General features: G+C 33.1%; 6 protein-coding genes across 10 annotated transcripts; 3 read left to right on the top strand and 3 right to left on the bottom strand.

Annotated features, from left to right (window-relative positions):
- The first annotated feature begins 122 nt into the window (after positions 1-122).
- Positions 123-1,650, top strand: PIH1D1 (PIH1 domain containing 1). The gene is made up of 7 exons (XM_033348196.2): positions 123-261; positions 341-404; positions 476-658; positions 723-895; positions 984-1,229; positions 1,291-1,434; positions 1,508-1,650. Exons 1-7 carry the CDS (start codon positions 199-201, stop codon positions 1,562-1,564), a joined length of 930 nt encoding a protein of 309 aa, XP_033204087.1. The 5' UTR covers positions 123-198; the 3' UTR covers positions 1,565-1,650.
- Positions 1,561-3,503, bottom strand: LOC117164813 (sphingosine-1-phosphate phosphatase 2). Its single transcript, XM_033348189.2, has 4 exons — positions 3,041-3,503; positions 2,763-2,964; positions 2,454-2,678; positions 1,561-2,382 (listed from the first exon to the last, which is right to left on the bottom strand). Exons 1-4 carry the CDS (start codon positions 3,501-3,503, stop codon positions 1,965-1,967), a joined length of 1,308 nt encoding a protein of 435 aa, XP_033204080.2. The 3' UTR covers positions 1,561-1,964.
- Positions 3,504-4,443: 940 nt separating this feature from the next.
- LOC117164809 (uncharacterized) lies at positions 4,444-7,133 on the bottom strand. Its single transcript, XM_033348182.2, has 3 exons — positions 6,960-7,133; positions 6,713-6,880; positions 4,444-6,638 (listed from the first exon to the last, which is right to left on the bottom strand). Exons 1-3 carry the CDS (start codon positions 7,131-7,133, stop codon positions 4,449-4,451), a joined length of 2,532 nt encoding a protein of 843 aa, XP_033204073.2. The 3' UTR covers positions 4,444-4,448.
- A 485-nt stretch (positions 7,134-7,618) lies between these two features.
- Positions 7,619-9,302, top strand: LOC117164814 (F-box only protein 22-like). 3 transcript variants are annotated; one of them, XM_076621048.1, is made up of 5 exons: positions 7,619-7,785; positions 7,947-8,080; positions 8,212-8,518; positions 8,597-8,982; positions 9,060-9,302. In XM_076621048.1, the coding sequence occupies exons 1-5, from the start codon at positions 7,619-7,621 to the stop codon at positions 9,143-9,145; spliced, it is 1,080 nt and encodes a 359-aa protein (XP_076477163.1). In that variant the 3' UTR covers positions 9,146-9,302. The 3 variants fall into 3 exon arrangements, with proteins under 3 accessions (XP_076477163.1, XP_076477164.1, XP_033204082.1); XM_076621049.1 differs by having other exon boundaries at positions 7,947-8,107; positions 8,597-8,972; XM_033348191.2 differs by having other exon boundaries at positions 7,947-8,107.
- A 444-nt stretch (positions 9,303-9,746) lies between these two features.
- LOC117164815 (pancreatic triacylglycerol lipase) lies at positions 9,747-11,220 on the top strand. Its single transcript, XM_033348194.2, has 5 exons — positions 9,747-10,086; positions 10,167-10,315; positions 10,391-10,567; positions 10,645-10,920; positions 10,982-11,220. The coding sequence occupies exons 1-5, from the start codon at positions 9,845-9,847 to the stop codon at positions 11,218-11,220; spliced, it is 1,083 nt and encodes a 360-aa protein (XP_033204085.1). The 5' UTR covers positions 9,747-9,844.
- Positions 10,347-13,022, bottom strand: alc (5'-AMP-activated protein kinase subunit beta-1). 3 transcript variants are annotated; one of them, XR_013059085.1, is made up of 6 exons: positions 12,893-13,022; positions 12,440-12,650; positions 12,070-12,348; positions 11,755-11,985; positions 11,462-11,675; positions 10,347-10,897 (listed from the first exon to the last, which is right to left on the bottom strand). XR_013059085.1 is itself a non-coding variant. In XM_033348198.2 (5 exons), the coding sequence occupies exons 2-5, from the start codon at positions 12,632-12,634 to the stop codon at positions 11,529-11,531; spliced, it is 852 nt and encodes a 283-aa protein (XP_033204089.1). In that variant the 5' UTR covers positions 12,635-12,650; positions 12,893-13,022; the 3' UTR covers positions 11,341-11,528. The 3 variants fall into 3 exon arrangements, 2 of the variants coding, with proteins under 2 accessions (XP_033204089.1, XP_076477165.1); XM_033348198.2 differs by lacking the exon at positions 10,347-10,897 and having other exon boundaries at positions 11,341-11,675; XM_076621050.1 differs by lacking the exon at positions 10,347-10,897 and having other exon boundaries at positions 11,341-11,675; positions 12,440-12,665; positions 12,893-13,016.
- Positions 13,023-16,894: the final 3,872 nt, after the last annotated feature.

Below are 16,894 nucleotides of genomic sequence, written 5' to 3'. Positions count from 1 at the left end.
AACATGAAAAGAAAGATATCTTTCCCCACTCCTCACTCCCCACCACTGCTTATCGTATACGTATATCCAAATTACATCCATAACAAACGGTCGTATTCAAAAAAATAAAATAACTATTATACGAAAATATTTTAATTCTGATATTGCTAATTGTTAAACGAATATTATATTGTAAATGAATAAAAATATTTTTTCATCATGAATAACACAACATTCTTGGATATAGATGATACAATATTAACAAAAAACCTAATATTACCTGTAAGTAACGATAGTAATTAGGTGACTTTCATGTTAGAATTAGTATATATATAAACAAATAAATCTTTTATTTCTGTAGGATAATGATACACTGATAAAACAATCTGATTCTAAACCTTTCTTTATTATCCAACCTACACCAGGTAATTCCAGTTATTAATATTAACAAAATTAATAACATTGATCAAATATAATCCCTGTATATATATTCTAGGTATATGTATAAAAACAAGAACTGATGGTGGAGAAAAAGTATTCTTAAACATATGTACATCTGATAAAATACCACCACCTGATGATATATCGGACGCAAAACTTTTTGAAATATTGTCACAAGAAAGTCCAGAATTTGTAGTACTTATGAGTATTGGATGTGAAAGATTTGAAACTGATAAAGGTAACTGTATTGTATAGCAAGATAATATAACATTAAAATTAATATATCACATGTAACATTATAGGTGGATCTCCTTGTTTGACATATGATATCGTTATTAATACAACATATTTTGAAAAATGTCAAAAAAGCAAAAACTTTTTACTATTCACAATATCAGTTATAATAGATGGTGTATCGAACAAATTTAACAGAACATTAAATACAGAAGATTATGTGATTCTTAAAAATAGAAAAGTATATTTATTTTCTAATTGAACATATGTCAATGAGATTATGTTACATAAATAGAAGAGACCTCAGATTTAAGTTGTATATCTTTTAGGTAATGGGAAAATTACAACAGCACAGGATTGAAGATCGTAAGCCACGAACTCACACACAAATCCACAAACAATTAATTGAGGAAATTAAAATTCCTACTAAAGACATTCATGAAAAAGAAAATAAAAGTAAATTAGAAAATATTTCTTCAGATACTGTAGTTGGTTTAAATCAAAATTATGTATTACTGAAACATTTAAAAGGAACATCTATACATTTGATTGGCGTATTCCAAATACCTAAAGGGGTAAGATAATCAAAATTTTATTTCCAGTAGATAGTGTATAAATATTGGTATTTTAATACAGATTACTAGAAAAGAGGTAGATGTACTTCTTGACCAAGATCGTATTGTAATTACTATTGATAAAACTGGTCTCGTATATGATTTATCAGTTCCATACATCATAAATATACCATATGTGAAATGTATTTTAGATAATAATCTCAGGGTAAGAATGTCAGTTTATTGTAATTACATTTCCTTATAATATTATAATGACATATAATTTATCTCCTTCACAGGTATTAAGGTTAGATATGCCCGTGGAAAGAGTTTTAGAAAATATTCAAACAAGTTAATTTTTAATCAATTAGTTTATTGTAACGAAAAACATTGTAACATTTATTTATACCTTAGAAAGGTAAAATATAAACTTTCTTATTAACTGTTTTAATCTATTTCTCTTACCAACGAAACTATAATTTTAATGCATGTATATGAACAATATAATTGGAACTAGGTTAACAAGTTTGAAACCTAAAATTGCGCTTTTGGTATATAAAATAGTACAGGACATCTGACTCACATATTTGTGACCTGTAGCAACAATGGATACGAGCAATGAGTATATGTATAGAAAAACAATATCACAAACATTAGTATTGGAATGATTTGTACAATGATTATAATTTCATATTATGTTTACTTTATACCGATAAAACCGATAAATGCATCGTTTTTATAACTGAAGGAAGCGTTTTATATTTCCGTGTAAAATGTCGGTCGTTCGATTCCAATTATAGAAAACACATTTGGCAAGAGATACACTGTATTTACACCTATCATAAAACAAGTCACATATTTGTGGACTAGATCAACAAGAACTTTATTGTTATCTTCTGAATAATTTTGACTTTTCATGAGGTCCTCAGAATTAATTCTTAATATGGCACACATTATTTTATAACAAAAGGATTTGCAAACAGCCCTTGTTACAAGAATACCGGAAAATCCAAGTATTGTTCTAAGTATCATGCAACCAAACATTGGGTAAGTTGGCCATATAATATCATATGGTGGTGATTTTGTAGGAGCTATCATAGCTCCAGTATTGTAGTTAAGCCATGCTCCTAAATGAACCCCGGTGGTAACAGATACCACCATAGTTGTGTCACCTCTAAAATAGAAGACTCTTCGTCATAATCAAATTGGTATCTTTATAAACTATAAGATCATTATATAAATTACCTGGTTGGTGTCCATTTCTTGCTGCATGGGTAGTAAACTATAACAGCTATACTAGTAACAATTAAAATTGCCAAAGCCCAAATGTTTGAGAGAATATAATAATCTGTGTAGTCCACTAAAGGTACTAATGGAATCATTAATGCAACGGCCAACATTAAGCCTGCTAGAATGTCTAATACTGTGTGCATACCCAGATATAATCTACTCATACACACAAGTGTACACCTTTTAAATAAATAATAACAATTATATTTAAATTCTTTTGTGAATTTTAATCAATCTATTGTTAGAGAATAATATGTCACTTACCACAATGTTGCAATTGTCCAACCAATAGAAATGGGGTAGAGATACCTATTTATTGTAAATAATACTACACTGAATGGAATCGATATACCAATCATAGCATGAGTAGATGGCATTCCATATTCTTCTGACCATTTTATTTGCAATCGAACTGCTGGAGGACATGCAGGTCTTGCCCAACATATAACATCTTTTAATATTTGACCTACATGTAAATTTTCATAATGCAACGATACTGTTTAAAAATAAAATGTATTAGATATTATTAAGTAATAACATACCCGTTGTCATGATAATAGCCCATACTAAAACAACCCTTCTACCCACTGCACCATCGATATTCCAAAACCAGAAAGGTATAAATGTAGAATAAAATATTTCATCCCCTAATTCTGTTCCAAAAAAAAATAAATAATACCAAAAATAGTTTGTTATAGTATAATTCCAATTGAGGGCGATCGATGGTTCGTATTTCTCACTCGTACATATATTTGTTTTTACACCACAAATAGATCTTTTTTCCGTTGTAATATAACCATTTTCTTTCGCTTCTCCAAATTTTAATTGGTAACTATTCACATTGCGTTTAATATTTCGACAATTAGTACCATGGATTTCAGGACAGAGATTTTCCTTATAATGTTCTTTCAAAGTTTCACTATAATGTATTTTGACACCAAAACAATTTTGTATTTTTGCCACTAAAGACGCATCTTTTAAATATTCTAAAATTTCTGACCACATAGTTCTTACGTGTAATGTACAAGTTTCATCATAAGAATAACATTTTACTTAGCAATTTAGTAAATTACTATTGAATATATGAATCTGACAATAATGAATTCATTAAATTGCATAAATCAAGACTAAATACATAAAAAAAATTGCTAAAATGGAGGTGATTCAATATAAATCTATCACATAAATGTTAATTTATCGAATATTCATCGAACTATTTACAAGAAGTGTAATTCCTTTTAAATTTTTATTTACAACAAGTAAAAAATTAAAGGAAAGATATTGAATAGTTCAAACGTGTTTAGATAACCGCAAAATCGATGATATTCGTATGTATCATCTTTAAACACATTTTTTACCACTCTTGTAGTACATTATTGTGCGTATATATAAGTACATATTCCATAAAGTATATACAGTTATGGAAGAGATGCTGCAACTATGTGAACTTAGATTCGCCAACTTCAAGCTCTGGACTAAACCAATGACCGTAGTCGCCTAATATTTTGTGGTTGTTTTACAATAAAATGGATAGTTATATCTCGATTAAGAAATGTATCAATTTCGATATAAAGATATGTATATTAATATTTTTAACTGTTTAAACGAAGATATGAGTTACATATACTTCAATAAGACAAGATCTAATAAAAAAGGGATTGACTTTAGCCTTTTTATTTGATAAACTATCCTTCACCCTAATTGCAAAACTCTATATACGATAAGAAAACTTATAAAATAAAATTAATCCCATTCCCATATTTTATAATGTATGAAATATGCAACGAGTGATACCACTTAAAAATGCAATAAAAAACATTTCGTACATTTATTACTCCTTTTTATCCATGCAAAATATATTTCAAGTAATAATTGAAACATATTTGCAAAATAAAAATTTATCACAGAAACATTTCAATTTGAATTTCATCAGTCATTCATTGCATTAATCTACGATTGAAACATTTGTCCGATAAGAGCGAAGCTTTTAACAGCTAGAGAAACATCAGAAATTTCGGAATTCGAGTGAATATGTAAATCTGATGTATTAACAGCATTTATGTTAGCAATATTCTGAGAATTTATTTTTTGAATATTGTCCATGTAGGTTTTGCTACTTTGTGTATTTATCGCATTAGTATTATTCAAATAAACTTGCGGTAAAACGGTAATGATAGAGGTTGGTGAAGACGTTTCCGATTCGCAATAGCTTTGCATATTTTGTGTCGAATTGGATTGATAACTGTTATATTGTGCTTTACACTTTTTCTCATGTACGAATAAACTACCAGAATGGCTATATGCAGTGCCACAAATCTTACAAGCATATGGTTTTTCCCCCGTATGCGTAAATTTGTGTTCTTTTAAGTACTTTAGTCGCCTAAACGATTTACCGCAAGTTTTACAATGATAATTTGCTTCTCCAGTATGTGTTGTAATGTGTGCTTTAAGCGTACATGATTTGGCAAAAGCAGCACTACAAAAATGACAAACGAATGGTCTATCACCAGTATGAGTTCTTTCATGATTGATGCAATTAGAATTTGAAGTGAATCCTCTTCCACAATATTTACAAACATGAGGTTTATATCCCGTATGCGTCCTCATATGGAACATGAGACCTGTATTTTGTCTAAAGGTTTTGCTACATATGTGACATAAAAATCGTTTAAAATTTATATCTTGCTGTTCCTTAGCGCGCTCGTGGATTCTTATATGTTTTTGTAATTTAACTTCCTTTTCAAAGGATTTATTACATTCTCCGCATCGATATGGTTTTAATCTTTCGTTTGATTTATGTTGATTCTTCTCCTTCTCGTCACAGGCACACATCTTACCGCACGTTGTGCAGTTTTCTCCTTCTGTATTATGCGTACTTAATTGATGCTTTAGTAAGGATTTTTTTGTATCGTATGATTTTCCACAAATTTTACAAGGAAAACCCTTTTCCTCGTTATCTGAATCAAGCTCCTCTCGAATCCAACTGTTTATTAATTTAATGGCTGACTTATCGTCACTTGGTTTTTGCACTTCTAATGCTGAATTTTCATTATGTCCATATCGATTTTTATGACTATTTAATCTATCTTGGCGAAAGAATTTCATATTACATACATTGCAAACAAATCTTTTTTCAATATGAATCTGTAAATGTTTTTGAAGAGATTTTTCGTTCGCATAACGCTTGGTACAGTAGTTACATCGATAAAGTGTCTCATGATCGAAAGAATCAAAATTTTCAGTAGATATCAGTAGTTCAGTAGATAATGAGTCAGAATTACACTTTTTATCTTTAGATTCTAAAGTCCTATTTTTTAGGACACTTAAAGTATTATTTTCATTTGTTGCAAATTCTTCCTCTGTTTCTTTTTTATCTTTATTATTTTCAACTTCTTTTTTTCCTGGTTCAGTTATGGTTTCCAATTTTCTTTTATCTCTAATTTCTTTCAGAATAGAAAGGACCTCCTTTGGATTAGTTCTTTTATGAACATTTAAATGTCTTACCATAGTATCAGTTTTCCTAAAATTCCTATTACATATTTTACACAATACTGGTTTAGGTTTTTCTTTAACAATATGTAGTTTATTATGTTGTATCAATTTATCAAGTTGAAAAAAATGTTTGTTACATTTATCACATGTGAATTTCTTTTCATCATGAGTTAATATATGTCTATCCAAAGATCTTTTGCTGGAATAGCACCTGGTACATTTTGGGCAACTATAAGAACATTGAGAATCTGTCTTTTTAATATCTGCTGCATCATCATCCCACTTAACAGCTGTATTCTTTTTTATATATTGTCTCTGTCTTTCTTTATGATTTTTTAAATTTTCTATAGATGTTACTCTTTTAAACATGGTCATTCTTCTTGTTCGATAAACTTCTCTTCCTGTAACACTTCTTTCATATTCTGTTTGTTTACATTTAATGTAGGCATTTTGTTTATTTAAGTTACTAGTGGATTCTTTATCTTCTGCATACTTTGATTCATTAATTACTTCATGATCTTTTATGTCTTTAGTACTAGAATTAAGCATTACCATTGGATAAGGATTATAACCCATTGCAGAAAATGAATCAGCTTCAATTTTGATTAAATCAGAAGTAAATGAATAATCAGTCTGGGAATATTTATCCTGGTGAGCAATAAAGGACGAAATAATAACAATTTTGTAATTATACTCTTTTTTTACAAATGTAGAGTACTTACTTTTGTAGTTTTACATAAATTGATATTATATATTTTTTCCACTTTACCATACAATTCTCTTAATTGGATATCGGATTGCTGGCATTGCCTTCTTAATTCATGGGCATCATTGATCTTTAATATACATTTCGCGCAAATAGTGGAAGGTAAACCATCATTTTCCAGTACCTATCCAGTAAAAGTCGCATTATAAAAGATATAGCGAACAAACATTGAAGAAAAAAGAAACCATTAGAATTAAACTAACCTCCACACCACTGCACAAACGAAGTTTTTCAGACAAATCAATTGTACTTTCATTAATTGAATCACTTCGTTTACTATCGAAAATGCATTGATTATTTTGATTTGTTGCAAGACAAACACGGCAAACATTACCACAATCATTTGATGAAATTGTTGTTTTATTTTCGATTTCCATTGGACCGTAGCTAAACTAAATGTTTAACTAGAAATATATTCACATTCAAATTCTTTAGAATATTCAACAAAAGATCATAATTTAGATGTGATGTGGTGCATTTGCTATCACATGTACGTTATTTCTTTTTTCTGCGAAAGTTCATCAATGCTTCTGGTAGAGTTTCTATGACAGTTGTGAAAACTCAAGGTTTCTTAAGACATTACCTTTTCAAAACAATGATCTCTTAATATTGTTGTTATTATTACTTATTATAATATATAATTTATCTAAATCCATCTTTAAAAATAAATAAAGTATTAATAAAAGAGAGGGGATACAAATCGAACGATAATCTGTTTATTTCACTTGTTCATGACATAAGCAAACATTATAAGAAAGTAAATACGTAAATAGTGATTTGAAATATTGACGCATTATAAGGTAGCGTTTTGTTAAATTATACGAAAGGACGGAGTAATTTTACTATATTACACAATTAAGTGATGGCAAGTTTATCAGCAAAAAGAAGTTACGAAGACGATGATAGTACACCCAATGTGAAAGAGAGAAAAAAACATCATACTGATTTGTACTTAACCTATGATGATTTACGACTTGTATTTAAATATTTGAATTGGGCAGATCTGTTGAATGCGTCAATGGTTTGCAGGTGTGAATATGTTCGACATTTCATTAAATTTTTGTATCCTAAATGAAGAAAAAATGCATTGCCAAAAATTTATTTAATCAAAATTGAATAAACTTCAAAAGTAGACATTTGTGTGTTAAATTTTTGTAAAATGTATTAACATGTGGAGCTTTATATTTCAGGTCATGGTTAGAAGTGGCAAACGATGAGAAACGAACTAGGGGAGGTCCTACCACTTTTATGAACATTGGTAGAAGATATATGACAGCTATAGAAAAATTACGGGACAAACCAGCAATAGGATTAGTTTTTAAAGGTATACATAAAGCAAGCATTAGGCAAGGTATTTATTTGAATTATATCGCAGCTTTTTTAATTTTAAGTTAAATGTTTCCATAAAGTACATATATCACTTTGCTTTTAATCATTATGTTTCATTTTATCAAGATTGCCTTTGTCGAGTTCTTCCACGAAGTTGTGAAATTGTAACACTGTCCACATTTGGTGTACTTATGGAAAATGCAGAAATGGAAAGAGCTCTTCAGAAAAGAGTATATGCATTTCTACCTGAAATACCTGATGTAACAATGAAAGTAATTACAGTTGTTTCACGAAGTGATTATACACAGTATTATCAACAAATGAAACTAGCTTTTTTCAAAGATAAAACTGATAGATCTAAATGCCTTCTACTATTTTGTAATCAAGCAGGTCGTACCCTAGCACAGAGAACTGCAAGGGTATTACGAATATGGTAAAATTCTAAATTTCATAATCTGGTATCTTATTATATTATATGATAATAACATAATGCTGTTTTTACAATTTGTAGTGGAGGAGTTACACCTTCTGTATGGGGAGGAGTAGTCAAGGATTTATATGTGTGTAATTCAAAAAATGTTAGTCATGACGAGAGATGCTTTTCATATGCATTTTGTGTTGGAATTATTATAGTTGGAGCAATAGATTCATGGTCTATAGTTATAGATGAAGATTGCAACACTAAAGAACTAGTTGAACAGAAGTTGGAATCATTTAAGAATCATGTTTCATTAAGAAAACATTCCATAGGTTACATGTTTGCGTGTTGTGAACGTGGAACAAATATGTTTGATGAAACGGATGTAGAGTCTACTATATTCAAAAAGCTGTTTCCAGAGGTACCATTGGTAGGCTGTTTCGGTGACGGAGAATTTGGAGAAAATACGGTACCAAATCGTAAATATCTTTCATTATGACCGCAGACGTTATTACAACAATGGAAAACAATGCACTTTTATTATAAATTTTTTCAGATAATTTTAGCTTGGGAGAAGACTACTGGTACCATGAAAGGTCTACTGTATTTTTAATAATTACATATGGCCAGAAGTTGACTTGAATCTATAATGAAGAAATCTGAACTATCAATTAAATTAATATCAGAATATATTTGGTAAATGTTAAGTGACTAATTGTAACATAAAAAATCAATAATGGTGATTTAAAAATATATGTTACATAATAATGTATCTTAATATATTTTATGTTCATACAGATTTTTTTATGTTATTTCCTAATTTATTTCCCTATAAAAATGTCTATAGCACGAAAATTTTTACTTTTTTTTATTAAAAAATGGTTAGCTTCCGGAACAAAGCAATTTAAAAATGATTACCAGTATGGAAAACAACTTTGTTTAATATCGTGTACGCGTAACTGTTTCAACGCGATATGGAAACACTTAGCATATCCGACAGTTAATTGGACAAAAACCTGCACCTCTTTGAATATAATTATAATGTTTAAAACATTGCCAGATGCCAGACAACTACTTGACAGTATTTCCGCTCGTACGATACCACGGTAAAGATAAAATAAAGGAAACTGGGCCGCGAAAGAATTTATTTATGTTTAGTATGATATTGCCAGGGTTTATAAGGTTGTACTTTGAAACTTTTTCCATCAAATTAAGTCAAGTAAGGATATATAAATACTAGAACATTGAACTCTTCACCGCGTGGGAGTCTCGTATAATTATTTTAGGATTATTTATAATTTATTTAACATATTAAATACGGTGTTTCTTTAAAGCGAAACGATGACTGTATTACTATACTCTAGTACTATATTCTATATTCTAGTTGCGCCTGTTATTTTATTTAATTTTACGGTTTGCCAAGCATGGAACAGTGGTTTGCAACAAAGGTACGATGGATATGGGGTAGATTGGATTTTTATGCCTGATGGAAATGATCAGCCTCAAGTTGCAGTACTGAGACACACTGAAAATGATGAACGAGGCATTTTTGACTCACAAGTTTCTTACGTCCTTTATACTCGGTATATTCAGAAGTTTATAAAATTTAAATATTTACGAAAACATGTTTTATAATCGTTTTGAAACATAAATATATTTCAAGATCTGGTCCAGAAAATGGTACTCAATTATATACGAACGATACTAAAGGACTTCACAACTCTAATTTTGATCCGTCTCGCCAAACTAAATTTATAACACATGGATGGAAATCAAGTGCAATGAATACTGGTCTCGTTGATATGAAAGAAGGTATTGTCATTTTAAAGATTTGAGAACGTAATTCTAGAAAGTCGGTATATTTTACCGTTTATTATAATTACGTAGCGTATTTAAAGTATAACAATTATAACGTTATTATGGTTGATTGGCAACCTCTGGCTGCAAGTACATTCTACCTTGGACCAATGCGTAATACAGAAAGGGTGGGAAGAACATCTGCTGAATTTATCGACTTCTTAGTGGCAGAAACAGAACTTAAAACCGAAAATATTCATTTTATTGGTATATTATTAATATAATGAACTTAAGATGTAGTAATTATTCCACGTTTTCTATATTTTCATTATTACTTTACGAAGGGCATTCTCTTGGAGCGCATGTAGCTGGTAACACCGGAAGTTTAATAACTTCCGGACGCTTAGGAAGAATAACCGGCTTAGATCCCGCTTTGCCTGGATTTCATTTGCTTACATCGGATAAAACTCGATTAGATCCTACAGACGCGATGTTTGTCGATATTATTCATTCTTGTGGTGGAGTCTTAGGCTATTTGCAACCTTTAGGAAGCGTAGATTTCTACCCAAATGGAGGAACAGCTGTTCAGCCTGGTTGCTGTTGTATTCCAGAAATAATGGGTAATATATCATTTGTATGCTTTAGCAATAAGTACATATATCTATGTTTCTTTTTCTATAGAGGCATGTAGTCATGGTCGAGCACGTGTATATTTTACCGAAAGTATTGGTTCTAAAACCGGGTTTGTGGCGAGTAAGTGTGATACATGGGATCAATTTATGCAAGGAAGTTGTAATTATTCCAAAACTACACTACTAGGAGAACATGTTGATAAAATGGCGACTGGAACCTATTTTCTCACAACAAGATCTGAACCTCCTTATTCTAATCAGATGGAAATAACTGATAATACGATTTAAATAAAATATTTGGTATTTAAGAAAAGAAGGTATATACTATATACATATATAGATAGCGAGCAGAATCAATCATAGAATAAAATGTATATTTAGTAAAAATGGCTTATTATATGCAAGATATCTAATGGAAAATATTTCATTTTAATAAATAATAATTACATTATTTAACATTTCAAATACAAGAAACTCTATGTTTGTCAATTTCCAAATATTTGTTTTATACACCGATATTTCATCTTACCTACAAAATATACCATGATTCGATGTAACTAACAATTGCCAATATCTTAGGGAATGACCGAAGGATCTTAAATTGGTTTGTATAATAAGGTTGTAACATATTTTTTACGATAACGATGCGTCGCCGATAGAACCATTACGCTATCCTTAATGCTTAAAGCATATAGATGATTTAACATAACATGATTTGGTTCTGGTAGAAGTGTTGGTTCACACTGAAATTAGTATTGGTAAAACTAATAATACATTTTGTAACAAATTAAAATGCTTGTTAATACATTTTTGTAAACTTACAGATAAGGGAGTATCTTTATTGAGAATAACTTGAAGCAAATGAGGTGGCAATATTGGTGGACCAGCTACTTTCTCCCAGGGCTTATTAGGAGGAATTTCTTGCCCGTACTCAGTCTGAGCACTACTAGTAACACCCTCGCTATCTTTTGCAAGTGCTTGAAAAACTTCAAAATCAGATTTTCTTACAGATACCAAATTATTCTTGGAACCCATTCCATTATCAACAATTTTCTATCAATAAAATATTTTTATTAAAGCATGTACAAATGAATGGATATTTTAATATCGTTTAAAATTAGCAAAATTATTTCTTACTATATCTGGATCGTGTCTCCATTCACCATCAACAAAAAATTTATATTGATGTTCTCCCTCAGGCAAATCAATAATTGTTACAAAATCACCATGACTCTTAACCATTGGTAATGTTTTCCATCCAGTAAAAGTTCCACTGATATAAACCTGTTTACCACCTCCCTCCCATTTAAACACCGTTGGTAAAACTTTGCTATCTGCTACTTTGGTTCCTTCAGATACTGTATTAGAGCGTGGACGTTGAGAACTAAAGTCTTCTCCATCTTGATGTGTATTAGTCTGTTGGTAAAAAGGATGACAAAACTTTTTAAATAGATCCTTCTGTGAATTTGCAATTAATGTATTTAACATAACGAATTACGAAAAATACCTTAGCAAAATAAGGTTCTTCCTCCTCATGAGATGATTGGAAAACTAATTTTTGACTTGGTTTCTTATCAAAAACAAAAGCTTGGCCTTCCTTCCCTGGTGAAGGTGGAGGATATTCTTTAGTATGGCGGTGTTCTCTATTTGTGCTGCTAGTGTGATGATGGCCAACTGGTTGATTACTGCCAGCGTTACCCATTATTAGGCTGCAATTTCTATTGCAAAACAGACTAAATGTAACGATCAAAGTATTTATTAATTTGATATGAATCAGTAAAAAGATATAAAGGAAAGTATAGTTATATCTTCACCATTCTTTTAAATCACTTGTTTTGTTTACAAGAATCTAAGAATTCAACGAAATTTTATTTCATTTAAATAAAATGACAATCAAACTTTAGATTGATAGTGTTACAGATTATTTCATTTTCACTGGTAGCTATTAATTTGTACATACCTTACTTTTAATCTATAAATCAAACACGATAAACAATCATAACGTCAAAGAACAGTAAGTGCAATAAAAGTAATGATTCCATTAGATTTGACTAAAAATGGCTACTTCACTTATTGAAGATCTACTTATCGATAAGTTGACGATTATAATAAGCACCTATATTATCAACTGCCGGAAATTCTGACTTACAAATTGTATTTGTAAATTATATCGACAGCGAATATAACAGAGAAATTGTACAATTTATCAATATTACAGCGCTAACAAGAGCGCTCGTAAAAAGAGCGTTTGCATACGTTACGGTTTCGAAAATTGTTTTAAGCAAGTGAAGTGAAATTTATTATTTTTATATGCTCGATTCGAGTGGTCCTTTTTCACATTATTATTTTATTATTTATTTATTATTTATTTATTATTGTCACATTATAAATCTATAATATTACACATATCTATTAAGGTAACATTATATATTTATAACATTGGTAATAAATAATAAACTAGATGTGTGTGCGCATATTTTGTTTTGATCTAACATGAATATAAAATATGTACTTGTCGTTTGAAATCATCATTTTCATAGATCAGGCGTTATCGAACATGATCAAATGTGTATTTCTATATTGATATCGTCCAAGCCTTTTTGAACGTTGAAGCATTCGCGGTTTTCAAGGTGAGACGAACCTTGTATAGTAAAAGCGCCGAGGTGTGCGAAAGGTGATCAATAACCGTCAATATGCAGGACGACGTTTTAATAAGAGTGTAAGCCTGAGATCTTGGGGCCCAGTTTATGACTCCGCGACACAGGACGTCACTTCGACGCTCTTACTGCTTGCTCTTTATTACCACTTGTCTCTATCTCTTTCCACCCTCCCTCGCTTTCATACACTATTCTCTTGTATATGTTTCTTCCTTTTCTCCGTCCTGTCTCTATCTTTGTCTCCCTTGCTGTGTTCTCACGCGAATTTATTATTTATAAAGCTAAAGGAGCATGTATCTCCTCGGGCGTATTCTAACTTGCCCGTCTGACTTTCAGCTTTGCAACAAAACTCTTACGAAGCCTTAGTCGACTCGTTTCATGATTCTTGATCATTTTTTCGCCAAAAAATGTCTACTCTCTCGTGTCTTTCTTATCCTGTCTTCAATTTCACGAGTGCATGCAATGTCTTAAGCTAGATGTCACTCTGAGAGGTTTGGAAATCGTATTTGCGCGCTTCGAATGCGCAACATATCGTAATGGACAGATGTATCCCAGTGAAGAGTCGTTTTATCTTTGAAAGCTTGGGTCGAAATTCATTTAACGGAACCGCAGATTTGATCGATCATGTTAAATGTATTTCTCGTTCCGTGATGCTGATTAGATTATTGTAAAAGCTTTGGATTATCTGAAGTGGCAACATATGTCGGACATTTCCGGGAGTTCAAGTGGCTTGCACGCGGCCTGCTATATGGATGTTAATTTTTATCGGCAACTTCGATAGACCGGCCGGCTCGAGTAACTCGCGTAACGAGAGAAGTTAAACGGGAGTACAACAACGCGTTCTTGTAAACGTATGCATTCACCAGGAAGTCGAGGCCGCTAGGATGCGCCTGTGTCGACTACGCCAAGTAAACCCAAAGTCCCGGCTTTCTGTTCCGGTAAACAACGTTTTAATCCTATCGAGATTGCTCGTTACAGGGCGCGAGACAATATCCAAGTTTCAGCCAGCAATCATCGCCCGAGTACAAAGCATCTCAACTCTCTGTCGTCGCAAAACGTTTGCTTCTTGCGTACGATCGAGAATTTGTCACTCGATCTCTCGTATCAATCGAATCGTCTTTTATCTTTTAAATCTGAAACCGTTGGTTGTTTTAGGCGCGTGAGACGGGTGAGGGGTAACAAAGCGGAGGAGAGTTTTGGCACGAGCCAGATGTCGAGCGGATCCGTAACGAAACCGAGAAAAGAAAGGAAGGAAAAGAAAATAGGAGGAAAATCGTGACGAGCAGAGAATCGAGGTAACGTGCATGCGTTTAATCGATAATCACTGGCAAGTGGTTTCGTCCGAAAAGGGTGTGGAGGTTACATCTGCGAGGTATCATCAGTGGCGGCCTACGAAACGGCGATCCATCATCTCTCGGCAGTCCAAATCCGAAATTGCTCGGCCATTTCCTCGGGCTACGCGTGCGGCTATAATAGGGATTAAGGCTGGTGTAAATAAATTTCGAATCGCAAGTAATCCTATCTCTTTAAGCTTTGCGGCGTTCGCGGAGTCGAAAGCCCCGGAGGAACGCGACCGATCCTGTACTTCTTCTTTCGTAGAACTCGTTCAGAATAATTCCATGTTAAAGAGAGGCAAAGAGTACGAACTATTTCAACGAGTTATTCGCCATAACGAATCTTCCGTTGTACGTCTAGAAGAAAAAGGACGGCTACCGCCTACGACATACTTGTCCTTTTTGGTTGTCCTTTTTTTTCTCTTTAGATGCAAAGGGGCTCGCAACGTGAGCTGATAACGAGCAACGAGAAGTGACAGGAAGGTGGTTCGTTACCGTTGCACGTCGGTAACAGAGCAGTCGATCTATTCGTCGGTTGTCTTCTTGCGCGCGGTTGCTGGAATAGTATTGTTACGCTGTTCATTGAGCACGAGGCACGTTAGATTATCAGCAGCAGATAGAGGGACACCCGTTGCCGGATAATAATAGATATGTTGTCAGCAGGATGTTTCGACATTCGATCGCAAACTCTTGCCTCTTACCTGACTAAGGAAGTTGACGATCGAATGGAGAGTTCCTGTCGCCGAGGGAAGAGGCATATTCGGGGATGATGCGGACTTAGGCCGTGTCGGCGAAAGTCCGGAGAGGCGGTGCGGCAACGGGAGAACAAAAAAGGACGCGGAGGAAGATGGAAAGGATTACGGTGCGTCAGAAGCGATGACTGAACGGCCGGTAATCGCCGTTGCCGCTCTAATATTTCGAATAGTTCGCATTTACAATGGGCTTTATTGGCGGGAAAACTGAGGGGGGTATTTTGAGCAGCCGGGACATCCATCACCGGGTGTCAACGTGATTGTCTTGTGTCGCGTTCACCGTGGAAAAGTATTGACACGGAGAGAGTAACCAAGCCGCGCGATTACCAACCCATACCGCTTGCGAATCGAATGACGTTTCCCATTTAGCGTTAGCGAAACTAGCAATATTGCTAGTCATCTCGTGATCTGCTAATCAGTTTGTTGGCGAGTAGAAGAACGCGAAGAATTTTCGTAACATTCGATCGGCATTTTTGGACAGCATTATTTCAACCGACGAATGATATCGCGCAACCGCGGTCCGCTCGTGCTCGGCATTGTGTCGTATTTAAATGAGCTTTCTAATGCGTTTAGTTTGAATATCATGGCGGGCCAACGCGTCATCCTGTCCTCGGAAAGGTATTAGTCATTTTGTTGAATCTAGGTATCGATTTTAATTATATACAGTGGCTGTTTAATTTTATAGGGTGAGAGGAAATTCGAGGGATTTCCAATTACAAATTCAAATTCAAAAGTGAAAGATGTTTATTTGAAAATTAGAAAACTGTTATTCGGAATTATAATTTAAAAGATATCAGCATTTTTGTCGTTGTTGCTTTTCTTAGTAGTTTTCCCCTGTGAGACACACGCTCGTTTCGTCGAGCAGATTCAAAGGGAGTGGAATCGAGAGCGTCGTAACGAATAAACGTGATCGGCGTTGTCGTCAGCGTGCGGATTAAAGTCGACGAGAAATAAAAGCTGGTCGTTCGTTGGGAAAACAGTACGGGTGGTCAGAGAGTAGGTACATACGCTCACGGGAGGCGTCGATGCATAATCGGAGCGCACCCTCCCGTGGCTATCCGTTTTATTTATCCGATAACACGCCATTATGGGCGAATCGCGGATGCGGCTGTGTCGGTAACGATTGGCTATTTATAATAACACGTGGCATATGGGTAATTAGTTGCGCGTAAGCCGCGCTGAAAAACCGAACGGTGGCGTACGTGTCCAGAAAAATTAC

Source organism: Bombus vancouverensis, chromosome 8, assembly GCF_051014615.1.
Source record: "Bombus vancouverensis nearcticus chromosome 8, iyBomVanc1_principal, whole genome shotgun sequence".
Classification (NCBI taxonomy): Eukaryota; Metazoa; Arthropoda; class Insecta; order Hymenoptera; family Apidae; genus Bombus; species Bombus vancouverensis.
The sequence above is the reverse complement of the archived record's forward strand: the minus strand, read 5'-3'. Positions and strand labels throughout refer to the sequence as shown.